The sequence below is a fragment of the Anser brachyrhynchus genome (assembly GCF_964034855.1).
Source record: "Anser brachyrhynchus genome assembly, chromosome: 1".
NCBI lineage: Eukaryota > Metazoa > Chordata > Aves > Anseriformes > Anatidae > Anser > Anser brachyrhynchus.
In genome coordinates this window covers 184,829,027-184,849,407 of record NC_137694.1, presented here as the reverse complement: position 1 = coordinate 184,849,407, position 20,381 = coordinate 184,829,027, and the positions used below count along the sequence as shown (strand labels likewise).

The 20,381-nt window shown below is 43.8% G+C and overlaps 1 protein-coding gene and 1 long non-coding RNA gene across 3 annotated transcripts in view; one reads left to right on the top strand and one right to left on the bottom strand.

Moving 5' to 3' along the window:
* LOC308177917 overlaps positions 1–19,746 on the top strand; it is a 33,465-nt gene extending 13,719 nt beyond the window's left edge. The window contains exons 3-4 of one of the 2 annotated variants that reach the window (XR_013939490.1): positions 5,556–5,595; positions 7,949–19,746. This is a non-coding gene — a long non-coding RNA (uncharacterized lncRNA). The remainder of the gene's footprint in view (positions 1–5,555; positions 5,596–7,948) is intronic. The other variant, XR_013939489.1, reaches the window with a different exon arrangement.
* Positions 1–20,381, bottom strand: part of LHFPL6 (LHFPL tetraspan subfamily member 6) — a 141,286-nt gene that overhangs the window by 14,847 nt on the left and 106,058 nt on the right. The window contains exon 3 of the mRNA XM_080555808.1: positions 1,067–1,165. Coding sequence (XP_080411934.1) covers positions 1,067–1,165 — 99 coding nt within the window. The remainder of the gene's footprint in view (positions 1–1,066; positions 1,166–20,381) is intronic.

Below are 20,381 nucleotides of genomic sequence, written 5' to 3'. Positions count from 1 at the left end.
AACATCTCTGAGTTAGAAACAAAAACCCTTGCTCCTGAAGCCTGACAGAAATATCAGGACAAAATAAAAAGACAGTGCAGTAGGATTGCATTTAACCCCAGGAGACCGTTTTTGTCCATTGTTCTTTGCACTGTGATTACTGCCAGGCTTCCATGAGTTGTCCACACAAAGCTATGAAAAGAGTTTCTGACAGTAATCACAAGGCTTAGCTCGCAGGGTCTCAAACGGAGAGATGTGTGTATGCCTTCCTGGGAGCTGGAGCTCAGTGTGTAAAGAGCTGGGATGATCAGTTTCTCTTGCTCCTGCAGGAGGATTGCGGATCCCTCTCTTCCTCGAGTGACACAGGACCAGAGAGTACTTACAGAGCAGGATAGCAGCAGCTGCATCCACCCTTCTTGCTAAACTAGGACTTGCATGTTCATTCAATCAGATCCTTATCATCCACATTGCTTGCTCCTTAGCTCCCTGCTGGGCCTCTGTTTTCTATCACCCCAATGAGCTCTCTACAAGATGCTCACCCCATGCTGTGTGGGTGTGAGCCCAGCTTCACCGCATCCTTGGCTCTCATTTAGCTCAGTGCAGACATCACCAGTAAGACCAGTTGCTTGCTGCAGAAAAGGCTGTCATAGGGAGCAAGTGTTATTTACCAGCTTCTCGAGGTTGTGAGTAACCAAAACCATACTCCTAAGCTTAGTTTAGAAGGCCATATGCATGCCAGACCGCAAAGACAGCTAACTGCTCTTAATGTGAATTGCCCCAACCTATGACATCATGTCTCTGATCTGTCCCTGTCCAGATCTCTACAGATGTTAACCCACTGATCACAAGACTATTAAATCTGATGTCTTAAATGTAAATATACATATATAAATTTCTTCATTTATTTTACAATATTTTGCTGGAAAATATTTCCAGAAAGCCTTAGCACCACGTCAGACACATGCAATATGAATACCCTACAGCACACAACTGGGCTGCTCCTCCAAGCCTGCGCTCGTCTCTTTTGCTTTCATGGACAACAAACAGAACAGCATAATGTCCCTGAGATGCTCTGATGATGACTTACCCAATTCAAACTGGTTGGAAAGGTTACCACAGGTTTGTCTGACTTCTTCACTGTCCCAGCCAAGAGGATAGAGAGCACAACCAGAGCCAATCAACAAACCTACGAGAGAACAGAAAATAGAAGTTTACACAAGCTGCCCCTTGGGAATCCCAGATTTAAAACAAAACAAACAAACAAAAACCACTCTTTTTGTCCCGAGAACAGTAGGAAATCATTTGGACTTGTACTGCTTCAATCTGCTACATGGTTTTACAGCTGGTCGGTGTGCTGGAGGCAGCCTTGGCAATTCAGCATCAGATGCCAACCTCAGCTTCTGTCTGAGAGCTTTTAAACTCCCCTCGTCTCTGCAGAACTCTTGCATACACTGCTTGGAAAACTCAACACGGGGTTAAACAGAAGCTGTGTTAATCACAGCACTTACAAGCTGATTGCTCCTGATTAATTAAAACAACAATCAACCAGTTTATCGTGATTCCAACAGGAGAAAGTGAACTGACAGTTGTGCTAATCCCTCGTTGTTTTCCTTTGTTTTTCACCCCTTCAAATGTCAAGGAAGAGTCATTTCATGTCACCTGATCAATTCATACCACAGGTACATGCTGCACAAAGTTTTCTCACATCATTTCAGCAAAACAACCGAGCTCTTGAGCCATTCTACCTGTTATTGTGCTCAGCTTAACATTCGCAGCATGCTTTGCTTTTGCCAGTCCTCATGCTGTCCAGAACAGATGTGCTTCAGCTAAGTCTTTTCCTTCACAAGATCTTGCTGGGAATCACCCAACGGGACATGATTATTTTGCAGAAGTGGCATTTTTATGATATTGCATTCTCAGCTGTCACTGCAGAAGCAGCCAAAAAGCAGGTGTAGCTGGCAAAGATCTTTCTGTTATTATTTTTTTTTAACAAGGACAGCCTAAAGAGAATAGTTGAATGTGTGCTAAATCATTTAATTTTACCTCCTTTGTGTCAGATCTTATTTATACGACTGGAAGTGAGTCACTATGTAGATAACGGCCTGGGTGCACCTCATACTTTGCAGGATGAAGAAGCAGACATTTCCTCAGAAAGTTTGCAGCATGGGTTATCAGTGGTGCCTTTTACCTGTTAGGTAGACTGGGACAGGGTTTCAAGCCCTACAACCACAGCTGTCTGGCTTTGTGCAAGTCCTTTGTCACACCACCTCACTTTTCCTCTCTTGACAATAGGAATAAAGACAATGTGCCCCCTGGCAGAGCTCTTCTGGTGGTATGTTCCTAGTGCAGCAAAGCCCTGGATGTGGTGACACTGGGGATGTCACACCAGTCTCGCAGGAGTCCTGAGGGTGATTCTGACTCAGGACCTGGACGTACCTATACATTTCTACAGTCTCTATCCTCACGATATCTACGTTTTTCATATAGCTGATGCTCCAGTAAGATACAGAAATCATGTTATTATTTTCTTGACTCACTTAAAGACATAAAGAAGCCCTATCCCATGTTTCTCCTGATGTTTGATGCTCTTAGCATCTTAGCTGTTAGCAGAGGAACTCAGCAGCTCCTCCAGGCCTACCTGCCCCTGGCTAGGCCCAATATTAGAACTTCCCCCAGTAAATTCAAATTTCTTCCTGCTACTCAAGTCTACTCCTTCCTTTCCTCACTGAGCAGACTCTGCCTGCTCCTTTCTCCATATCTACATGACATAATAGAAAAGAAATTCTGGAGGCAGGCCCCTCACAGATGTTACAGTGACCCACAGCTGTAAAGGCAGAAAAGCAATTAAGGGTACATGAATGCTAGGCATTTTCAGAACTTCACCTGACCTGGATATGGTTGCTTTTAATGTCCTCACTAGCAGCATTCACAGTATCATCTGATTTTTTTTCCCCGGGGCTGCAGAGCTGACAGCAGCTGGTAGGATCCATGTAAACGAGAGTGCCTTACACTTAAATTCTCTGAAAGGATGTTTCTCAGACAAGAGAACTTCAGCCAAAACTCAATCTATATTTGTCAACGACTGCTTAAGATTCTTGCAAAAAAAAATGACTGATTCTCACATGAACTGTTAAAGCAAGAAGGGCACTGTGAAACAATCAGAGCATGGGGTGGGGCAGGACACTGTGGGGCAAGGAGAAACTTCACCATTGATGATAAGAAAGGCTGGGGAAGGGAGGATAAGCACCCAGGCACCAGAGACAGTCTCACAGGGTGATGGAGCCCTGGCCAGCCCTGTTGTCTGGTTTCAATCAGCTTGGATCCCAGCCCTCACAAATGCTTGAAGGGCTGCATTGAGAGGGGCAGGGCGGTGTGTGCAGGGCTAGGAGGGCAGGCCGAAGGAGAGCAGCCGGAGCAGCAGCCAGCCCTTCTGCACAAATAGGTCCTGGGAAAGCCTTCTGCACTGTTCTTCCAGGAGAGCACAACAGCAGCACTGCAGGCAAGTGAAAGGACTATTAGCATGACAATGCTGCCCCTCCAAACCCAGAACAAGCTCTTGCTCAGCACTTGCCAATTACTCTCCTCAGGTGGCAAGAGCCTCTGGTGCGCCCTGCATTCACAGAGGGCTGTTTGTTTTCAGCTCCCTTTGAGTTTTGTTGCAGCAATAGGTTGTTGCTTGTTGGTTGTTTTTTTTAATTTTACTTATTTATTTATTTTCCCACGAATATCATTCACAACACTTTCCTCTGCCACCCTCCAGAGCACATCCTCTTCCAAACACCTCGTACCGATTCACTCCGTCTGCCCCCAGTGCTACATTAGATACAGAGGCTGCAGGCCTTGGCTACCAGACCTCAGCCAGGCCTCTTCATCCCCGTTTCATACCCTCTATCCCTTTTCTGTATGTACATCTTTGTAAACTCAAAGCCCAGTTTCAGTCAAAACAAATTTTGAGGGTCAGGCTGTGCCACTTTTAAAACCTATGGGTTCTTAAAGTACCTCATATGAGAGTGTCTGGACTTGAATTAAAATCTAGCCTCTACTTTGGTCTAAAATGCAATTATTATTGATCGATAAGAATAATTATTATTAGGAATAATCCTAGATTTCCTTGTTTCTTTCACATAACCAGGAAACTCTTATATACTCTACAGAGTAACAGCCTCGAATGTAAGCTTTGTTTAGGCACAGACATAATGTCTAGCCCTGTTCTCTGATCAAGTCATTTAAATCTTGAGAAATTAAATTAGGGGATGGTTGAGAATGTACTAGGAGAATAGAATTAGGACCTTTTTTGTACTAAAACCCCAGAGATACAGTTAAAAATACATTAGTAGTCCAATATACTGTAATGTTAAGTTGCTCCAAAGAAGCAAATTCATTCCCATGTGGGTGCTTATCCTTAAAGCTAGCCCATACTGTTTAATAACCAGAGTAATTACTGTCTAATAACCCACTGCCTCACCACTACCTGTGCCTCCCAGAAACGAATGAACCCAATACAGACAAAATAGCGTGCTATGTCAGAAAAACTCCCTGTAATGGGGACAACTGCTTCTCCAGCTGAGTACGCAATTTGGCAGGGCTGAGTTTCTTTCATGGAGCACAATGCCGGTGTCGCCACGGACCCCACCACCAAGAACCCATTTCTGACTGACCAAGGACAGCAGGAGCAGAGCACTTAACACCGTCCCAAAAGACTCTAAGGTCCAAGTAGGATTAGCATCGCTTGGGCGCCAAGCTTGTGGTGTGGTCCCCAGGTGCAAGGGGCAGCATGCTTACACGCTAAGGTCGAGGTAGGCCTTAAAAGCCATGGGCAAACACAAGCTCCATTTAGCAACCATAAAAACTGCCAGAGAGCAAGGGGGCTGCCAGGAGCACAGTGCCACATTGCCATCGGGCAAAAAGGCTTGCACCTAGTGGCCAGAGGTACCCAGTGGCCACAATTCCTAAAGCTGTCATTTTGACATCTCTTTTGATCTGTTTTTCAGTCGGTTTTGATTCACCTTCAAACATTTCCTGCAGTGGCACAGATAGGCTGGTATGGATTTAAGTCTATTGACAAAGCAGTTGTGTTCCCGGTTCTTCTCACAGAAAGGGTGAGGGCCAAGCTCATGGACCTACCTTCAGTGCATTTCCACGTAGACTTAGAGCCCACTAGTCATTAGACTTTAAAATTTCACAAGTTTTGCCTTCTACCCTGTGGCACGTATATATGCATGATTGTGTGTGATGGTGCAGGAGGATCTGTCCCGTTGCTTTCAGCAGGATTCTGCATGACTGTAACAGGGCTAGTACCACCACAGTCTGCATGGGCAGCAAAGTTGGGAACTGGCACTTCAGCTCCCTTATTTTGTGCAGTAAGCGTGGGGTGTGCCTCAAAGCCCATGATGTTAACAGGACTTGGACAAAAGCCCTCAGCCCCCTCCTCCCCCTCCAGTCAATCTACTCGTGCTTGTAAGCAACTCGGTGTGTGGATCCAGACCCTGGGAAAGCAAAAAGACTGCATACTATTATCTCTAATAATTCATACATGTCTCGTGTGTACATGTCTCATCCTATCTGTTTAATCACAGAGAACGAAGATTCCATGGAACAGCTGAAGCCTTCGTTTAAGTAAGTTAAATACAAAGACCACAGACCCAACAGAAAACCTTAAGCTAATTTTGCTGCTTCAGTAGAGAGAGGTGGCTGGTTTAGCTCAAGAGTCACATCCCGGCCTGCCCTACAGTTAACGTATTTAGCTAGCTATTCTACCCAGGGCACCACACCCATCTTTACAGCTGCTTAAAATGCTTAGGATGCCTATAACATTCCTTGAGAAAGGGAAAAAAAAAAACCGCAGTGCTGTAATTACCATCATCTGTCATCTTCCATTATCCGCTACAGTCATTAAAAGAAATAGAAAGGGGAAGGAAATATGCAGGTTCCTAAATGGCTGCTTCAGAAAGGGGTGGCGGCTTTGAGGTGCTGATTGCTGGGATGGGGCCAGCGGGCAGCAGAGGTGCTGGTGGCACATGGCTGCTGTTTGGGATGCTGCACCACGTGCCAGTGGAGGTGTGGGCACTGTCCCAGACCACCTCTTCTGGAGCAGTTCTGCATTCAGAATTGAAAAGGGCTTCTTGCCCTGTGCTGAGCCTGAGGAGCCATGAAACACTGCTGTTGCAAGCGTCATGACTTAAACACAGCCAACTTTGGCTACGCAAAGCTGGAATTAAGAGCTTGGCTTCAATGTTTAAGAGTCCCACCTAGCCACTTGGTTCTTTTTATAGTCCATGCAGGGAGTTGGATACTTCCAAAAAGCAAGCTAAGACCAGCCTATGTGCTAGGTGAAGAGCTGCCCAGACCTTCTCAACACAAAACACTGGACCTGCTTTCAAAAACCCTGAGCCAGTGGTTTCCCCCACGGCAGCTGTTGTGAACCTGCGGCTGCATAAGCCCTGCCACCCCTCCTGGCTGACTGCACTGACCTTATACAAGCAGCACACTACAACTCCCTGCGGCTGCGGCATCCCCAGGTCCTACAAGTTGTGACACCACAAACCAGGGGAGGGGATACCTCAGTAATAAACTACCCAGAGTGATCCTCATCCACCCCACTGCCCTCCACGTCACTCTTGCTGCAGGTGTAACGCACGGTTGTACTTTAGCAACACTTAGTATCTGAAAGATGATCTTGTTTGTCCGGAGGTGTGATTGAAAATAATTGCATCTAGCAGGTTCTGCACACAGCTGATGCTGCTGAGCAGGGGGTGGTAGGGAAGGGGCAGTAATTATATTAGTGGTTTGGCACAGATGGAGGTTTCATCTTTGAAGTGATAAAGGCATGATTTGTGGCATGTAGCAATCCGCTTCCTCCAGAGGTAAATATCAACCACTATTAATGACCCCAGGAACAACAATTCTCAAACAATAGGTAGAGAAGGATTAATATAACAAGAGACATAACCAGATTTTTCTACATCACTGGGCTCAGTAAGGCCAGCAGCGATCAGGAAAAGCCAATGCACAAAAACTGAAGGTTGCGATTCCCTGCGGTGGGCAGTCCTCAGCCTGCTTCTGTGGCTTGAATAGGAGCCTCCACCCAACGATGTGCTTCAATAACCCTTGCAGGCATCACACCATAAATAATTGTCTGTAATCCTCATAACAGTCCATAGCTAGCAAGTCTTGGTTTACAGGCTCAGCTCTTCCTCTCTCTTCTTGAAGTCATAGCATGCCCAATTGTTTCATGGCTCTTTTCTGTTTTGTTGCCAGCCCATTTGATCATTGTGTCCCCAAAATCTGTTAAAATAAAGCCAAACCTTCCCCAGTGTCCTTCCTTCTCCCTTGAATAGTATAAACCTAAGTGCATGATTCAGACAAATCTGATGGGAAAACCCATCAGTTTGATCAATAAAGAGAGGTCGTGGTGGTAGTAAGTGGGGCACTTAGCATTGGACTTAGCCTCAAAGTCTTGCCGCTAGAAAATGCATTTTCAAATGGGAACAGAACCAATAATGGTTTTCCTTTATTCTGGCCTTTTTAAGTGTCTGCAATGCTTTTCGGATGGACACTGGAAACTGTATTACTCTTTGTACATCCCAGCTACAGTTAAACCCTACCAATGCAGCCAGAGGGACTGCCTAAGCACCCGGAAGGACCTCTGTGGGCAGCAGGCAGGGACGGTCTGCCTGGTGGCCTCCTGGGAAGCCTTCTGCACCTGGAAGGAGCCCAGGGCCACTGGGAAAACACACTGAATTTGCACCTAGAAACAAGCAACAAAAAAAAATGAATGGATCAAGCTTGATCCATGCACTGCTGAGAGAAAATAACAACAGAACTGAATGCTGCGTGTTGTGCAGTTCCTTTCTAGTGGGAAAAAAAATCTTTAAAATATGTTCCTCCTTTCTTTCCTCTTCTCTTCTACTTTCTCCCCTTTCTCTGACCAAAAAGAAACCTTGGATTTTTTTTTTATTTTTTTCCCTAGGCATCTCTAATGAATGCCGCTCATATCTGATAGATATTCAAGCCATCTGGGGAAGCTGACAGACAATAATTTGGAAGTCATCCCTTTCAAGACCATTTTAATGATGATTTTTCCTTTCACATCTTTTCTCTATTAAGCTGGTCTGAATCTTCAAGGATGATAGAAAGTTTTCACACTCCCATCTGTCACTTGAAGGTATAGTAATATCTACAAGCAAAACAAAACCAATTTTTAGATGAGGCACAGACTTTGACTCTCTGGTTCTCATGATTTAAAAACTCTTCTCACCATTTACCTGCTATACAAGTGAGCCTGCAGTGTAAAAGTAAAATTGAGCTGGCACATGAAGATTATCTGCTGCTTTGGGATGTACTTTAGCCAATAAACAATGGGGTTTTAAAGGGATTGGATAAAAACCATGATGTGAAATACTTCATATTCCCTCTTCAAGGTCACACTCCTACTGCATCTCTTGACATCACCCCTCTGTCCTTTTGTTTTTCTGTTGCCCCATTAGACAAAAGTAATTATATCAGTCCCTTCCACTACTGGTCAGTATCTGTTCTCCAGGAAATCCAGGCATGCACCTGACCTGGGCTTTTAGCATGTTTAAGCCTGAGATCTAAACTTTGGGCAGCAGTTCTCCGCCAAATCAGTAGTCACTGAACATAGGGCATTTAACCGGTTCCTTGAGGCTGAATGGAAAGTGTGTATGTTGAGAGAGGTACAATTGCATAATATGTGAATAACCTCAATAAGGGAGTCACTTGTCTGAGTGCAAAACACGACGAAACATAAGAACAACAGAAATCCCACAGAACAGAGTCCTACAACAGGTGTTGCAGCTGCCTGCCAGCTGCCATCACACGGCACAGCAAGGAGCTGTGGTGCTAACTAGTGGCACCACCTGTCTGATCAAAGGTGGTGGGCTCGTTACTAGAGGTGCTTCAGGCTTGGAGGGGGAAAGCCTCACCCAGCGATGCTGTGCTGCTACCCACCAGGTAGCAGAGTAATGGCCGTGTCTGCTTTATTTGTCCCTGGGAGCTTTTAAAACAATGCTGAAGACTTCAGAAAGTGAGGGTCGGGGACAGGAATAAGCCAAAAGAAATGGAGAAGTGGGAAGAGTAGAGAAATCACAGATCTGCTAATAAACAGAAATGAATTAGTAAGAGCCATTTGATAAAAGCACAAGTGGCAGCACTGTGACAGCTGCTGCCATGGAAAGGAAAGATCCAGCCCCACTTTCAAAGCCATTCAAAATCAGTGCTGGCACAGGGAAATCCAGGAGGCTGCAGCACCCACCACTTCCAACCACTGAAAATCACCCCTGGAAGAACTTGTAGCTGGATTTTACAAAGCAGCAGGACTCGTATCCCAAAGCCTACACGGTTTGGCACTAGATAATAGAATACGCAAGAGTTTAATCTTATTGTATGTATGTGGTAGGAGGAGTAATATGATTTTTGAGAACGAGTTGAATTACAATGTCTTCTAGATGTTTCACTGAAAACCCCTTTATTACTATTTATTATACAGCACCATTCACATGCAGAGGGATTTAGAGAGATCCAAGAAGACAGGCACCTGCTTGTACAATTTATATCTTATTGCTTATGGTTAAGTGAGGCTAAGGAAGACCCCAGACTCACGGTGGAGGCTATCTAGAGATCACACCAATCGATTAGAGAATGAATATTCACCAAAGCAGGGACTACATGCTGAGTCCCTTACCATCAGATCACACAGTCCTTCTTATATTTCCATTCTCTCCGACAATGAAGATACAAGTATTTGGTACCAACTAGGATGTCCTTGGCTATTGTCCATGGCTATTGTCCATGGCTATTTCTCCCGGCTAATGAGTGCTGGGTGTGGGCCATTGGATATAAGTGATTTTGGCATCATGAGGTTTTCTCCTTTGGGCTTCATGCAATGTGTGCTGGTTGTGTCCCCGTGGATGAGGTAAGTGGAGGAGTATTAAGACTGTGAACCCTACAGTGTTTAGCCACGAGGCACCGCATGAAGCAGTTTGGATAAACCCAGACTTGGCTGCTTTTGTCAAAGTGAACACCTGGGGGTGTGAAAGTGATTATTGTGGTCATGATTCAGGATTGGTCCTGCTTTAAGCAGCAGGTTGAATTATAATTTGCTTTCACAGAATCACAGAATCATCTAGGTTGGGAGAGAACTCCAAGATCACTGAGTCCAATCTCTGACCTAACACTAACAAGTCCTCCACTAAACCGTATCACTAAGCTCTAAATCTAAATGTCTTTTAAAGACCTCCAGTGATAAGACCTCCTGATGTGCCTTTCAACCTGTAAGACTTTAGGAATCTGTTTTTCCATCGTTCAGGCACCTCAGCTTGAGGCAGTGGGGGCTCAGGTCAAGTGTTTGTATAGGACTACTGGCATTTGAGTGTGGTATCCTACCTGGAAAACTAGCTCTTGTCCAAAAGAGGTTTTTCTTTCAAAATGCCTTATATGTCACAGGGCACAGGAAATCTATGAAGATGCCTCTGAAGAGAAAAATTAATTTGGACCCTTGTTATTATAAGCAATGGAGTCTGAAAATTTATATTTCTCATCCTAAAGAATACATACAGATAGGTCTATGTTCAGGACACATCGAAGTCTGCCTAACTCTAAACCAGCAAAGATATTCACATGGGACTGAAAAACATGACACGGAGCCAGTCGGGAAAGCCAGACCCTCCTGGACTGGCAGATGGAGGTAGGATAGCCAAGGGCATCTCGAATGGGAGTAGACACCTACGTCAGCCACTGAATTGTGCTCCACCAGCAGTACTGAGTCAGAGTGGGATTTGGCTGCCCAAACACAGCACCTTTCACCAGTTCCAGCATTGTTCAGGATCTCACTTGGCCTCCAGCTGCCTGCCTGGAGAAACACAAGTCTCCCCAAAGTCCTCTCACATACCTGCCAGCCCATGCAGAGAGGTCTTGCAGACCCTAGAGTATCTCTAACAGCACAAAGCATCTAGATTTAGGCTAATGAGTTTCACCCTAGATATCTATTGATCTTAATGTAAACTTAGAAACCTACTTCAAGGGAAAATATCTGTATTGTAAACACCTTCAAAAAAACCTATATGAATCTGTAATTAAATCATGCCCAAAGTTACCTACGCTTTATTTTGAGCCTTATCTTCCATCTTTCTGCCCTCATTCTGCCCTGAAGATGCAAATGCCTCAATTCCTGTCACGAACCCTGCCTTCCTTTACGGGAAATGACCTGAATGTTAGGGGAGAACAGACGATTAAAGGAAAAACTGCCTTGTTCCCGAGTGCAAACCTGTATGCTATATCTTAAAATTATTTCTATGGAAACAAGTTGCTGCTTCAAAATGACCCTGACCTGTCTCAATTGCCACCACCAAGCTAGACCACTCAGGACTGGCTTTGGCGAGTCTCTGCATAGTTCCCCACAGAGTCACCTACAAAAAAAAAAAATAAATAAATAAATAAATTGACACCTCTTGCTCTGGAAAGGGCGTGACCTGGTCCTGCTAAAGGCAGAGTGAAGCTGCAAAGTGGAACTGAAATGCCTGAAGAATTCCCTTGACTGTCAGCTCATTTTGTTTGGCAAACCATGATCACTGCTTGTACATTATGAGCTTTATGGAAAAAAAAAAAATGCCTGAGAGTTATCACATGCCATCAGACTTCTTTATGTGACAACCCATCTGTATGCTCACCCCATCATTTTGTGGCTCAGAATCAAATGCTTGACAGTTCAAAGAGTCTAAAGCAGCATATGGCATATGACATAGTGTATTTCAATAGAAATCACTCCATTAGAAACACAAGGATGCCTACTGTAATTAATAAAGAGTAATTTAATAATTATCTTCTCAAACTACATAATTCTCCATGTAGCCATAGTAGTGAAGGGGATATTCTTTTTCATTAATATGAATTTTGATAGCACCTGGTCGCTGGATAAAACCAGCCAGAAGCTTTGCAGAAGTGCCAGGCTCTAAGGATTTCCCAGTACATGAACGGCTCTCATGGAGGACCATGAGTAGAGAAATAAGGAAAGATATTCCATGTCAGTGAATATGCCTAGGTTGACAAAAAAGACAAATGGGCAGGCATTGCCACATCTTTTCAAAGCAAACTCAGCAGACTAAGATTGTTTGTAAGCACAAGGAAAAGTCTGCAGCAGAAATTCAGCCCAACTCTCCTGAGCACCCCTTCAGTGATGTCGCCTCTAGCTTATCCCAGCATTTGGAAATAATCAGACATGGATTATATCCCACAGAATTGCTTTTCCATGTTTATTAGGTTAGTAATCTGTGAAGAAGAATAGTTTGTAGATGCTGGATAACGCAACAAAGCTGTCCAGACAATTACTTCACTTTGGTGGCAGATCCCCAGAATGAGAGGGGAACTGGAACCGATGCAAAGCATACATCCAGTAGGGGAATGCTACATACCAGGTCTGCTCCCCATCAGTCTAGAGGACACTTTTCTATAAAAGATAATTAGTAAGATAAACTACTATAATGCTGTAAAAGTCACTGGCAAACACAGCTGACACTCACTTTTCCCTTTCCACTATTTTCAGTGGTGATTCACAAGCTTTGGCTTCCCTCTACTCTGCTAAAACGTACACACCAGATTAGTTGACACACACGCTCACAGTCATCATCTACAGTGTAGAGCTCTCTGATGGATGTCATAGACATCTGAAGTGTTATGAAATACCTGAAAATTGGTGAAGGAGAGGGCAGTTTAATTTATTGTTTGCTACTGTAGCTGCAACACTTTTTAACAGCTTTTTAAAATACCTTCCACATCCATGAGGCTACATGCAGAGCATGCAGTTAAGCACGTGAATTAATGTATGCATGAACAGAGGTGTACTCAGTGCAATTTGCCTTTGTGCTGAAATTATCGTGTAAAATTAAAATAAACAGAGTCCAGTCTAAGCAGTAACAGACTTCATGTGAAATGAGTCATTCCTATGGCTTCCCCAGTTAAACTGAAAACAACTATAGCCCCAATCTCAACTACTTTGTTTTCACTAAGAGGAATGACAAGGTTCATCACACCTCCAATGGGAACTGTGTAGCACTCAAAATGCCCTTTGCGTACTGTCAATTTTTTTTTCCCCCACGGTTTTTACATGCTCTAAAGTTTGCTCCATATTACATACCCAAGGAAGGGATTTTTTTATTTTTTAAAAACAAATTAAACCCACAACATTTTCTACGCTTTCTTTCCAAAGGTGTTCAAACTCAGCAACTGAACCAATTTGCAGAGAAAAAAATGTTCTATCAAGTCAATTTCCCTCAAATAGGTCCCATTTTTCAGTTTGTCATAAAGTGTGCCAAATCATAATTTTGGAGAGGAGCTGTAGTTTCTTACAAATATATTGCACATCTGTAGTTCAGAAGCATATGGCGCTGCCACTTATCCTCTCCAGAGACAATCCATATGGACAAACTTATCAAAATCCCAAGCATACTTAACTCTTTCTAATCTAACTGGTATGCTTCTTCCATGATGGGTTCAAGAGTCCACCTCTGATATCATTTTGAAATCTTCTCACCCACCTGTGGGTTATCCCAGAGCAATAGAATAATGTCTCAGCACCCTCCAGCTCTTCTTGTTGAGAGTCTTTTGCTTTCTGTCTTTCTCCTGTACCATTTAGGAAACTCTTTTATACACAGAGCATACTTACACACACACACGCAAAAATATCTTGGAAACTTGGGTTGGAATTGTCCTGTCAGGAAGTCATCTAACCCATCCTTCTGCCTCAAGTCAGGATAAGCTCCCTTGTATCTTCCAAGACAAATATCTGTCTTATCTCTTCTTAAAAGGCTCTTACAATGGAGATCCCACCCTTTTCTAAGACAATCTGTTCTATTGTTTCTGTGTCTGCAACAGAAGCTTTTCATATTGTCTAACCTAAATCTTCCTTCTGATAATTTAAGTTCACTCCTTAGACCACAGACTTTGCTAAGCCCCTGTATTGGGTTTACATGGCAAAGTTTTGGTGAAGGGGAGGCTGCAGGGTTGGCCTCTGTGAGCAGAGTCCAAACGGTGCCCCATGTTAGATAAGGGCCAGTTTCAGCCAGCTCCAAAGTGACCCGCTGCTGTCTAGAGCCAAGCCAATGTTGCCTGTGACTCTGGGAGGGCAGATTTAGGAAAGGAAGAAAACTTGTGCAACAGCAGCTGGGAGAGAGGAGTGCGAACCAGCCCTGCAGCCCCCCAGGTCAGTGCAGCAGGAGGGCAGGAGGTGCCCCAGGCAGGCAGCAGCAGTTCCCCTGCGGCCCGTGGAGAGGCCCCTGGTGGAGCAGGCTGTCCCCCTGCAGCCCATGGGTCCCACACGGAGCAGATCTCCACGCTGCAGCCCGTGGAGGAGCCCCCGGTGGAGCAGGTGGATGTGGCCTGGAGGAGGCTGCGGCCCATGGAGAGCCCCCGCAGGAGCAGGCCCCGGGCCGGAGCTGCAGCCCGTGGAGAGGAGCCCACACAGCAGCAGGGGTCTGGGGGTGCCAGAATCCCATGGGAGGGACCCCACGTGGAGCAAGGGCAGAGAGTGACCGTGAAGGAGCGGCGGAGACGAAGCGTCAGGGACTGACCGCAGCCTCCATTCCCCGTTCCCCTGCGCTGCCTGGGGGAAGGATGTAGAAGAGGGTGGATGGGGGGAAGGTATTTTTAGTTTGCTTTTAGTTTTTCACTGCTCTAGTCTCTTAGTAATAGGTAACAAATTACATTAATCTCCCTATGCTGAGTCTGTTTTGCCTGTGACAATAATTGTTGAGTGATCTCCCTGTCCTTATCTCAACCCTTGAGCCCTTTTCACCATATTCTCTCTCCCTTTCCCTTTGAGATGGGGGAGTGAGAGAGCAGTAGTGGTGGAGTTCAGCTGCCCAGCTTAGTAAAATCACCACAGCCCCTACTAGGGCTCAGAGAGCACAATTTATTTTCTTCCTCCTTGCAGCACCTTTGTATATTTATGAAGCTTGTTGGTGCATGGGACCACCCCCGGACTTGCCTTCTCTCCACCAGACCAGGAAGTCTCAATTTTTCATTTTTTTCCTGCTAGAATTAGCTGTTCTGTATAGCCTTCTCTATCCGGAGAAAGATTCTTGTGGCTGCTGACTACATCTTTCTGATTTTTCCTTCAAAAATTTAAAAACAATGCTAGAATACTATCAGACCAACCAAATAATGAATCAGACTCATTGCATTCAACTGAGAGAAGTGAATGAGAGAGAAGTCAAATTAAATGAAGACCTTGAAGGTGATGGTAGCAGTAACTAGCAAAACCCTAAGATGAACTGTGTGGCTCTTACAGCTCATTGCTATTCTCTCTTCCTACAAACTTTTCAGAAACAGTGTTTATGATCAGCAAAAGACTCTTCAAGAACAACTTTGCTATAAAGGCTGTCCTTGATAAAAGCCTATCAGTGCCTGGATGCCATCCCCAGCACTTAATATTTCTGCTCCAATTTACAAGATCATTGGCTTAATGGATTAATACTTGGTGACTGGAGCATGCAATTGCTAGATACAAGCATGCATTCTTATTGGGACCTGGGAGTAGGGAGTGCTAAGCAGCAACAGTAGCATTTGTTGGACCTCCTACAGGGACTGAGGGAAAATGTAAGCAAAACAGATCTTCAAAGAAAATAAACCAGCTATGAGATGAATGTTAGATGGCTGCAGAAGCAATGAATGATGGCACTTAGACTATTAATAAAACCTTTAAGGAGAAAGAGGAAAAGTCCTTTTTTTCCCCCAATTTCTCCTTGTGTAGAAACCATTATCTTCATTCCTCATTCAAAACCAATTGTCTCCTGTGGTCCTCACTGGCCATTTGTACCACTGAGCCTTGCTTGAATTCCCTCAATTTATATTTCAGATCTGATACAGGTGACCTTGTTAATGGCACAGTGTTTACTGTGGCACAAATAAAACCACCTGCAAATGTTTCCAGGCCAAAGTTGTTCAACAGAGTTGTTCACCCAGCAAATAGCCCAAGACTGGATCTGGGGCTAGGTTTCTGGTGTGCAGGCTGCCCCAAGCTGGTTACAGAAGCTCAGCTGCAATCCCTCCGTTGCTCTTGGTTCCTGCAGGTGGCTCATGCTTGCTATGATTTTCACAAAATGGCATCCTGCTAGAAAATGTTGATGAGGGTCTCATCCTTAGAGCCCTCCTTGACCCCTTTAACATGTGCCAAATATTTACATGCTACTCAATCTTGTGTCCTACAGCGCTGGATAGTTACAGTAATGCTAAATGCAAAAATGGTACGATCAAATTAAACCCTCTTCACAGAAAAAGAAGTTTTACCGATGAATTACAAAAACATGACTTTGTCTTATGGCTTGGACAAGTGCTGGAGCAGCTATGGCCCCGTAAGGGCAATCGGGTATATTTTTAGACTTCTCAAAGTATTGCCATTTAGCACGCAAACATGCGCGTGACCTTCTACAGGTACTTTTGTCTGCCAGAAATTGTTCAAAACCAAGTATACTGCATCATGAGAGAAACTCTGTCCTTCCTTGTCTTTCTACTTAAAATGAGAATAACACCCAGTAATTGCTTTAAGGGAAGTGATATTCTCTCCCTCCTGGATCTGACAAGACTTTTCCTTGTCTGACTTATGTACTCCAGGGGCAACTCCACTGTAACACAAATTATCTCCAGAAGGATCAGAAGAGCCCTGTAACTAAGTCAGAAACATGGAGATCACTTTCATCGTGGCTTTTCTGAAATGTAAATGTTCGTTTTAAAATGATACCATCACAGCTTCTAGGTCCAGCTGTTCATCCTTTTTCTTTGTATTTCACTTCCACTGAATCCTTGTTCTGAATTATCAGAACAATAATTAGATTCAGGAAAGGGGGGGCAGGCATTCATATTCCCCTGAGAAGGATAGATAAAAGTTTCATTCCTGAAAGCTGATGTGCCAACAGTGGATAGTGGGGAATTGGGAACCCTGCTTAACTGCATGGGAGAGTTAAGTATATTAATAAGACAATTCAGATAAACTCCATTTATGCGTTATTTGAACAAGTATCTTGGCAACTCCTTATTTAGCATCTTGAACATATCAGGAATTTTAAAGAGGAGGACTGAAATGTTGTCTTGAACTGTAAAAGCTTTGACAGAAGTGGGTCTGGGAAGTAATGAGTTGATTTTTTTTTCCTTTTTCTGCTTCTCCTTTTTCTTCCTCCAACTAAAAACAATTTTCAATATCCTTGGCATAACTACTTTAATGAAGCATAATTTATTTGATCCTTACACAGCCCCCTTAGGATTACTCCTTGCAGATAGCCAATTATAAACTCTTACATACTTTATAGCCCTCATTATGTGTGACAGAGGCACACTAATAAATAATGCAAAACCCCTTTTATACCCAGTCTACCTTGTGAGAAAACAGGGGTCTGGTATGGAGGGAAAAAGCACATTGTAATGCATTCTTATTTCCAAATGGACTGAAAAACTTTCTAGCTTCAGCTTGCTTCCTTGGGACACTTTTTTTTCTTTTCCCAGACTGGACTCCTGTGGCTTGATTCATTACTAGATAAAAATCAAGTTTAAATAGAAGTGGACCATGACACACAGACTGTCACTGCCCTGTCACTTCCTTGTGACATCCTGTCAGCTGCAGAAAAGAAAGGAGGTCTGGAAGTAGAATGACCAGGTTGAATACGAATGAATTGATATTCAATTGTAGGCTTTTCACGGTAATGAAGCAGAAAAGGCCAAGGCCCAAAGAGAACTTCTCACCCTGCCCACTCTGCCTTTCTGGTGCAACTTCCATACTCTGCCAGCGCTTGGGTGAAGGCCGGGAGGAAAGTAAAACAGCTCTGACTGTCCCTCAGCTGGTAGGATCCAAAGAGCAAAGTGAGTACTATAGGAAAGATGAGGTTGAACATACATGTACAATGTCCCAGTGGACTGCTTATAAAAGAAATTTTGTTTTTGTCTTTAATTGTCAGGATGTTACTTTTTGAAGCAAAAGAGGTTGCACCTATAATGGTTGAAAAACGTTGCCATGATCACTACAGAGACTGATGAGCCACAACGGTTGCAGCCTGCCCCTGTCCCCTTGCAGGATTATGTGCAATCATTGGTACTCACAATGTCCCTTGAAGTCTTGCCCTATATGAGTAAGAGGGGATACTAGTTCCAAAAGGCGCAGGGATTTCTTGCCTTTAAATAATAGTTATGTGGTGCTTGGAGACTTTGGGGGACAGCAGCAAGAAGGAGGGAAGGTGTTCATACAGAGTTTGAACTGTATGGGACAAAATTTCATTGGGTAAATTGCGATTTTATTAGAGGACTTAGGCTGAACTCAAGCTCATTTCAACTTTCTATCCTTCTCTTTAACTAGGAAAAAGAAAACTTAAAACGAAAAATCAAACCAACAAGCAAATAAACAAGCCCAGCTTTTCCAAGTACAGAGCCCACCACAGCCCTTGCTCCAGGAGGACTGGGCACTGCTACCTCCACAGCCTGGATGTGGTGTCCTGGAGCCTGAACATACAACTGTTGGCACCAAAATGAAACATTATTCCCCAAACGACACATATCTCCAAATAGTGTCAATGTGGCCGCAGGTAATTACACAGTCTGACTCTATCAGACATCTGGGTCTACAGTATCTTTCAATATCTCCATGTGGCTTAATGCAGATGTAGAACAATTGCATAGAAAGAAGAAAGCAGAAGGAAAAGTGGCTGTGTAACATAAATGCCTTAGGTATGGTTAAGTTAAAGCCCTGCCACGGGGTCCTGCTAGATTATACAATTAACTCAGCAGACCTTTATAGCTGGCTGTGGGGATGGCAATGAACAAAAGAAATAAAGACATTTGACTTTGTGCACATCTACAAAGAAATTATCTGCCGTATTAACTACAGGGTTTGACTAATGTACACTGAAGCACTCACCTTCAATTAGCCATTTAACCCAGCAGATCAAGCTGTGCTCTGAAGAGGCTGAGATACGGTAAGTGTTCCTCTTGCAATAGCAACAAGGGCTGGCTACTGCCAGAGGATGTGCTAAGCAGGTATAATCCAATGGGCTGGCAAATCCCACATTTCCAGCAATGAAAAAAATCCATGGTATCTTTTCCATTTTGTACCCTCTCCACTTATGATAATCTCAGTGGCTACCTAACTACATTCGAAGCAACATGTTCCTGGGAAATGATGCAAAAGTGTCAGCTAAAGAACTGATCATCTACTTCAAGGTTTATGAGCGCACCTGTTGTCTGCTTTTAAAGAAGTGAAGTAAGAACAAATTAAATATGAGATACTTTTAGCAGTTTGCAGGCAACAACAACAAAACTTAATAGTGTAAACACCTGTAATTTTTGGTTAAAATGTCCCTTGAAATCAACTTTTATGTGAAAACTGACCAAGACAAGGTTCTGGTGTCTACAGACTGATTCTTAATCTGCCCCCGTAAAACCACAATGGCAGTGTCAGAGTAACTTCAACAAGGTCAGCAGCAGGAACCTGGATAAGGCCATCTTCCCACCTGGCTGCAAATGAGGTATGGTTTGAAAGGCTTCCTTCTGCCTACCTGAAGCCCTTCTGTTTACAACTGTCCCATCATCACTTCTTCCTCATCTGCCCCAGCAGGATAATGCTACAAGCATTTACAAGGCTGCTTGGGAACTAACACAGTAGAATATAAGCATTTTTTATTTCCTGAGGGCAAGAGGTACCACAGAGTCAGGAATAAGAGGCTGGCAAGTGATAAATACTTAAACAAGTTTAAGCTGTCAAAAAAAAAAAAAAAAAAAGAATTTGTGCAACTGCACCCTACATCAGATTGCTGTGTCCCAGGTCTCTGAGCATAACAGGTCCAGAAGAGTTGCAGAAATCAGAGATGGGAAAGAACAAATTGCATCCATTCCCTCCCCTCAGGAGGTTTATTGCCCACAGTAGTCTGTGGTGCTCTGTTCCCTGAAGCATGTTGCTGTCGTCTGTGCTGAAGACCATGGTGCAGCCAGTCCAGTTTCAAAGGTCCCCAAGCAATAAAGTTTATGGCTTTCCTGGTGCAACTATTCCATGGCCAAGTGGATCACTTCGGTCTGACTTCTGAGGATTGGTTAAATGGAGACTTATATCTATCTCTCACGAGAAAAACGTATTTTGGAAGTTAAGCACCTGCACTTAAGAGCTCTTCTTCTGTGGTTAACAGGACACAAATATGACTGGGGTGAATTTCATGTCAAAGCTGAGCAGATCTAATGGTATGCTAACACTGAAAGGAGGTAGTTGGTCCCTCTGTATGTTCCCAGCTATGTCATCTTGCTTCTTCCTTTGGGCCATTTCAGGCTAATATGAGTCAGTTCAGAGAACTACACTGGGGAGAAAAAAAAAAAAAAAAAAAAGGACTGATTTTTATATGTTATTCTGCTGGCTTTAACTCTCA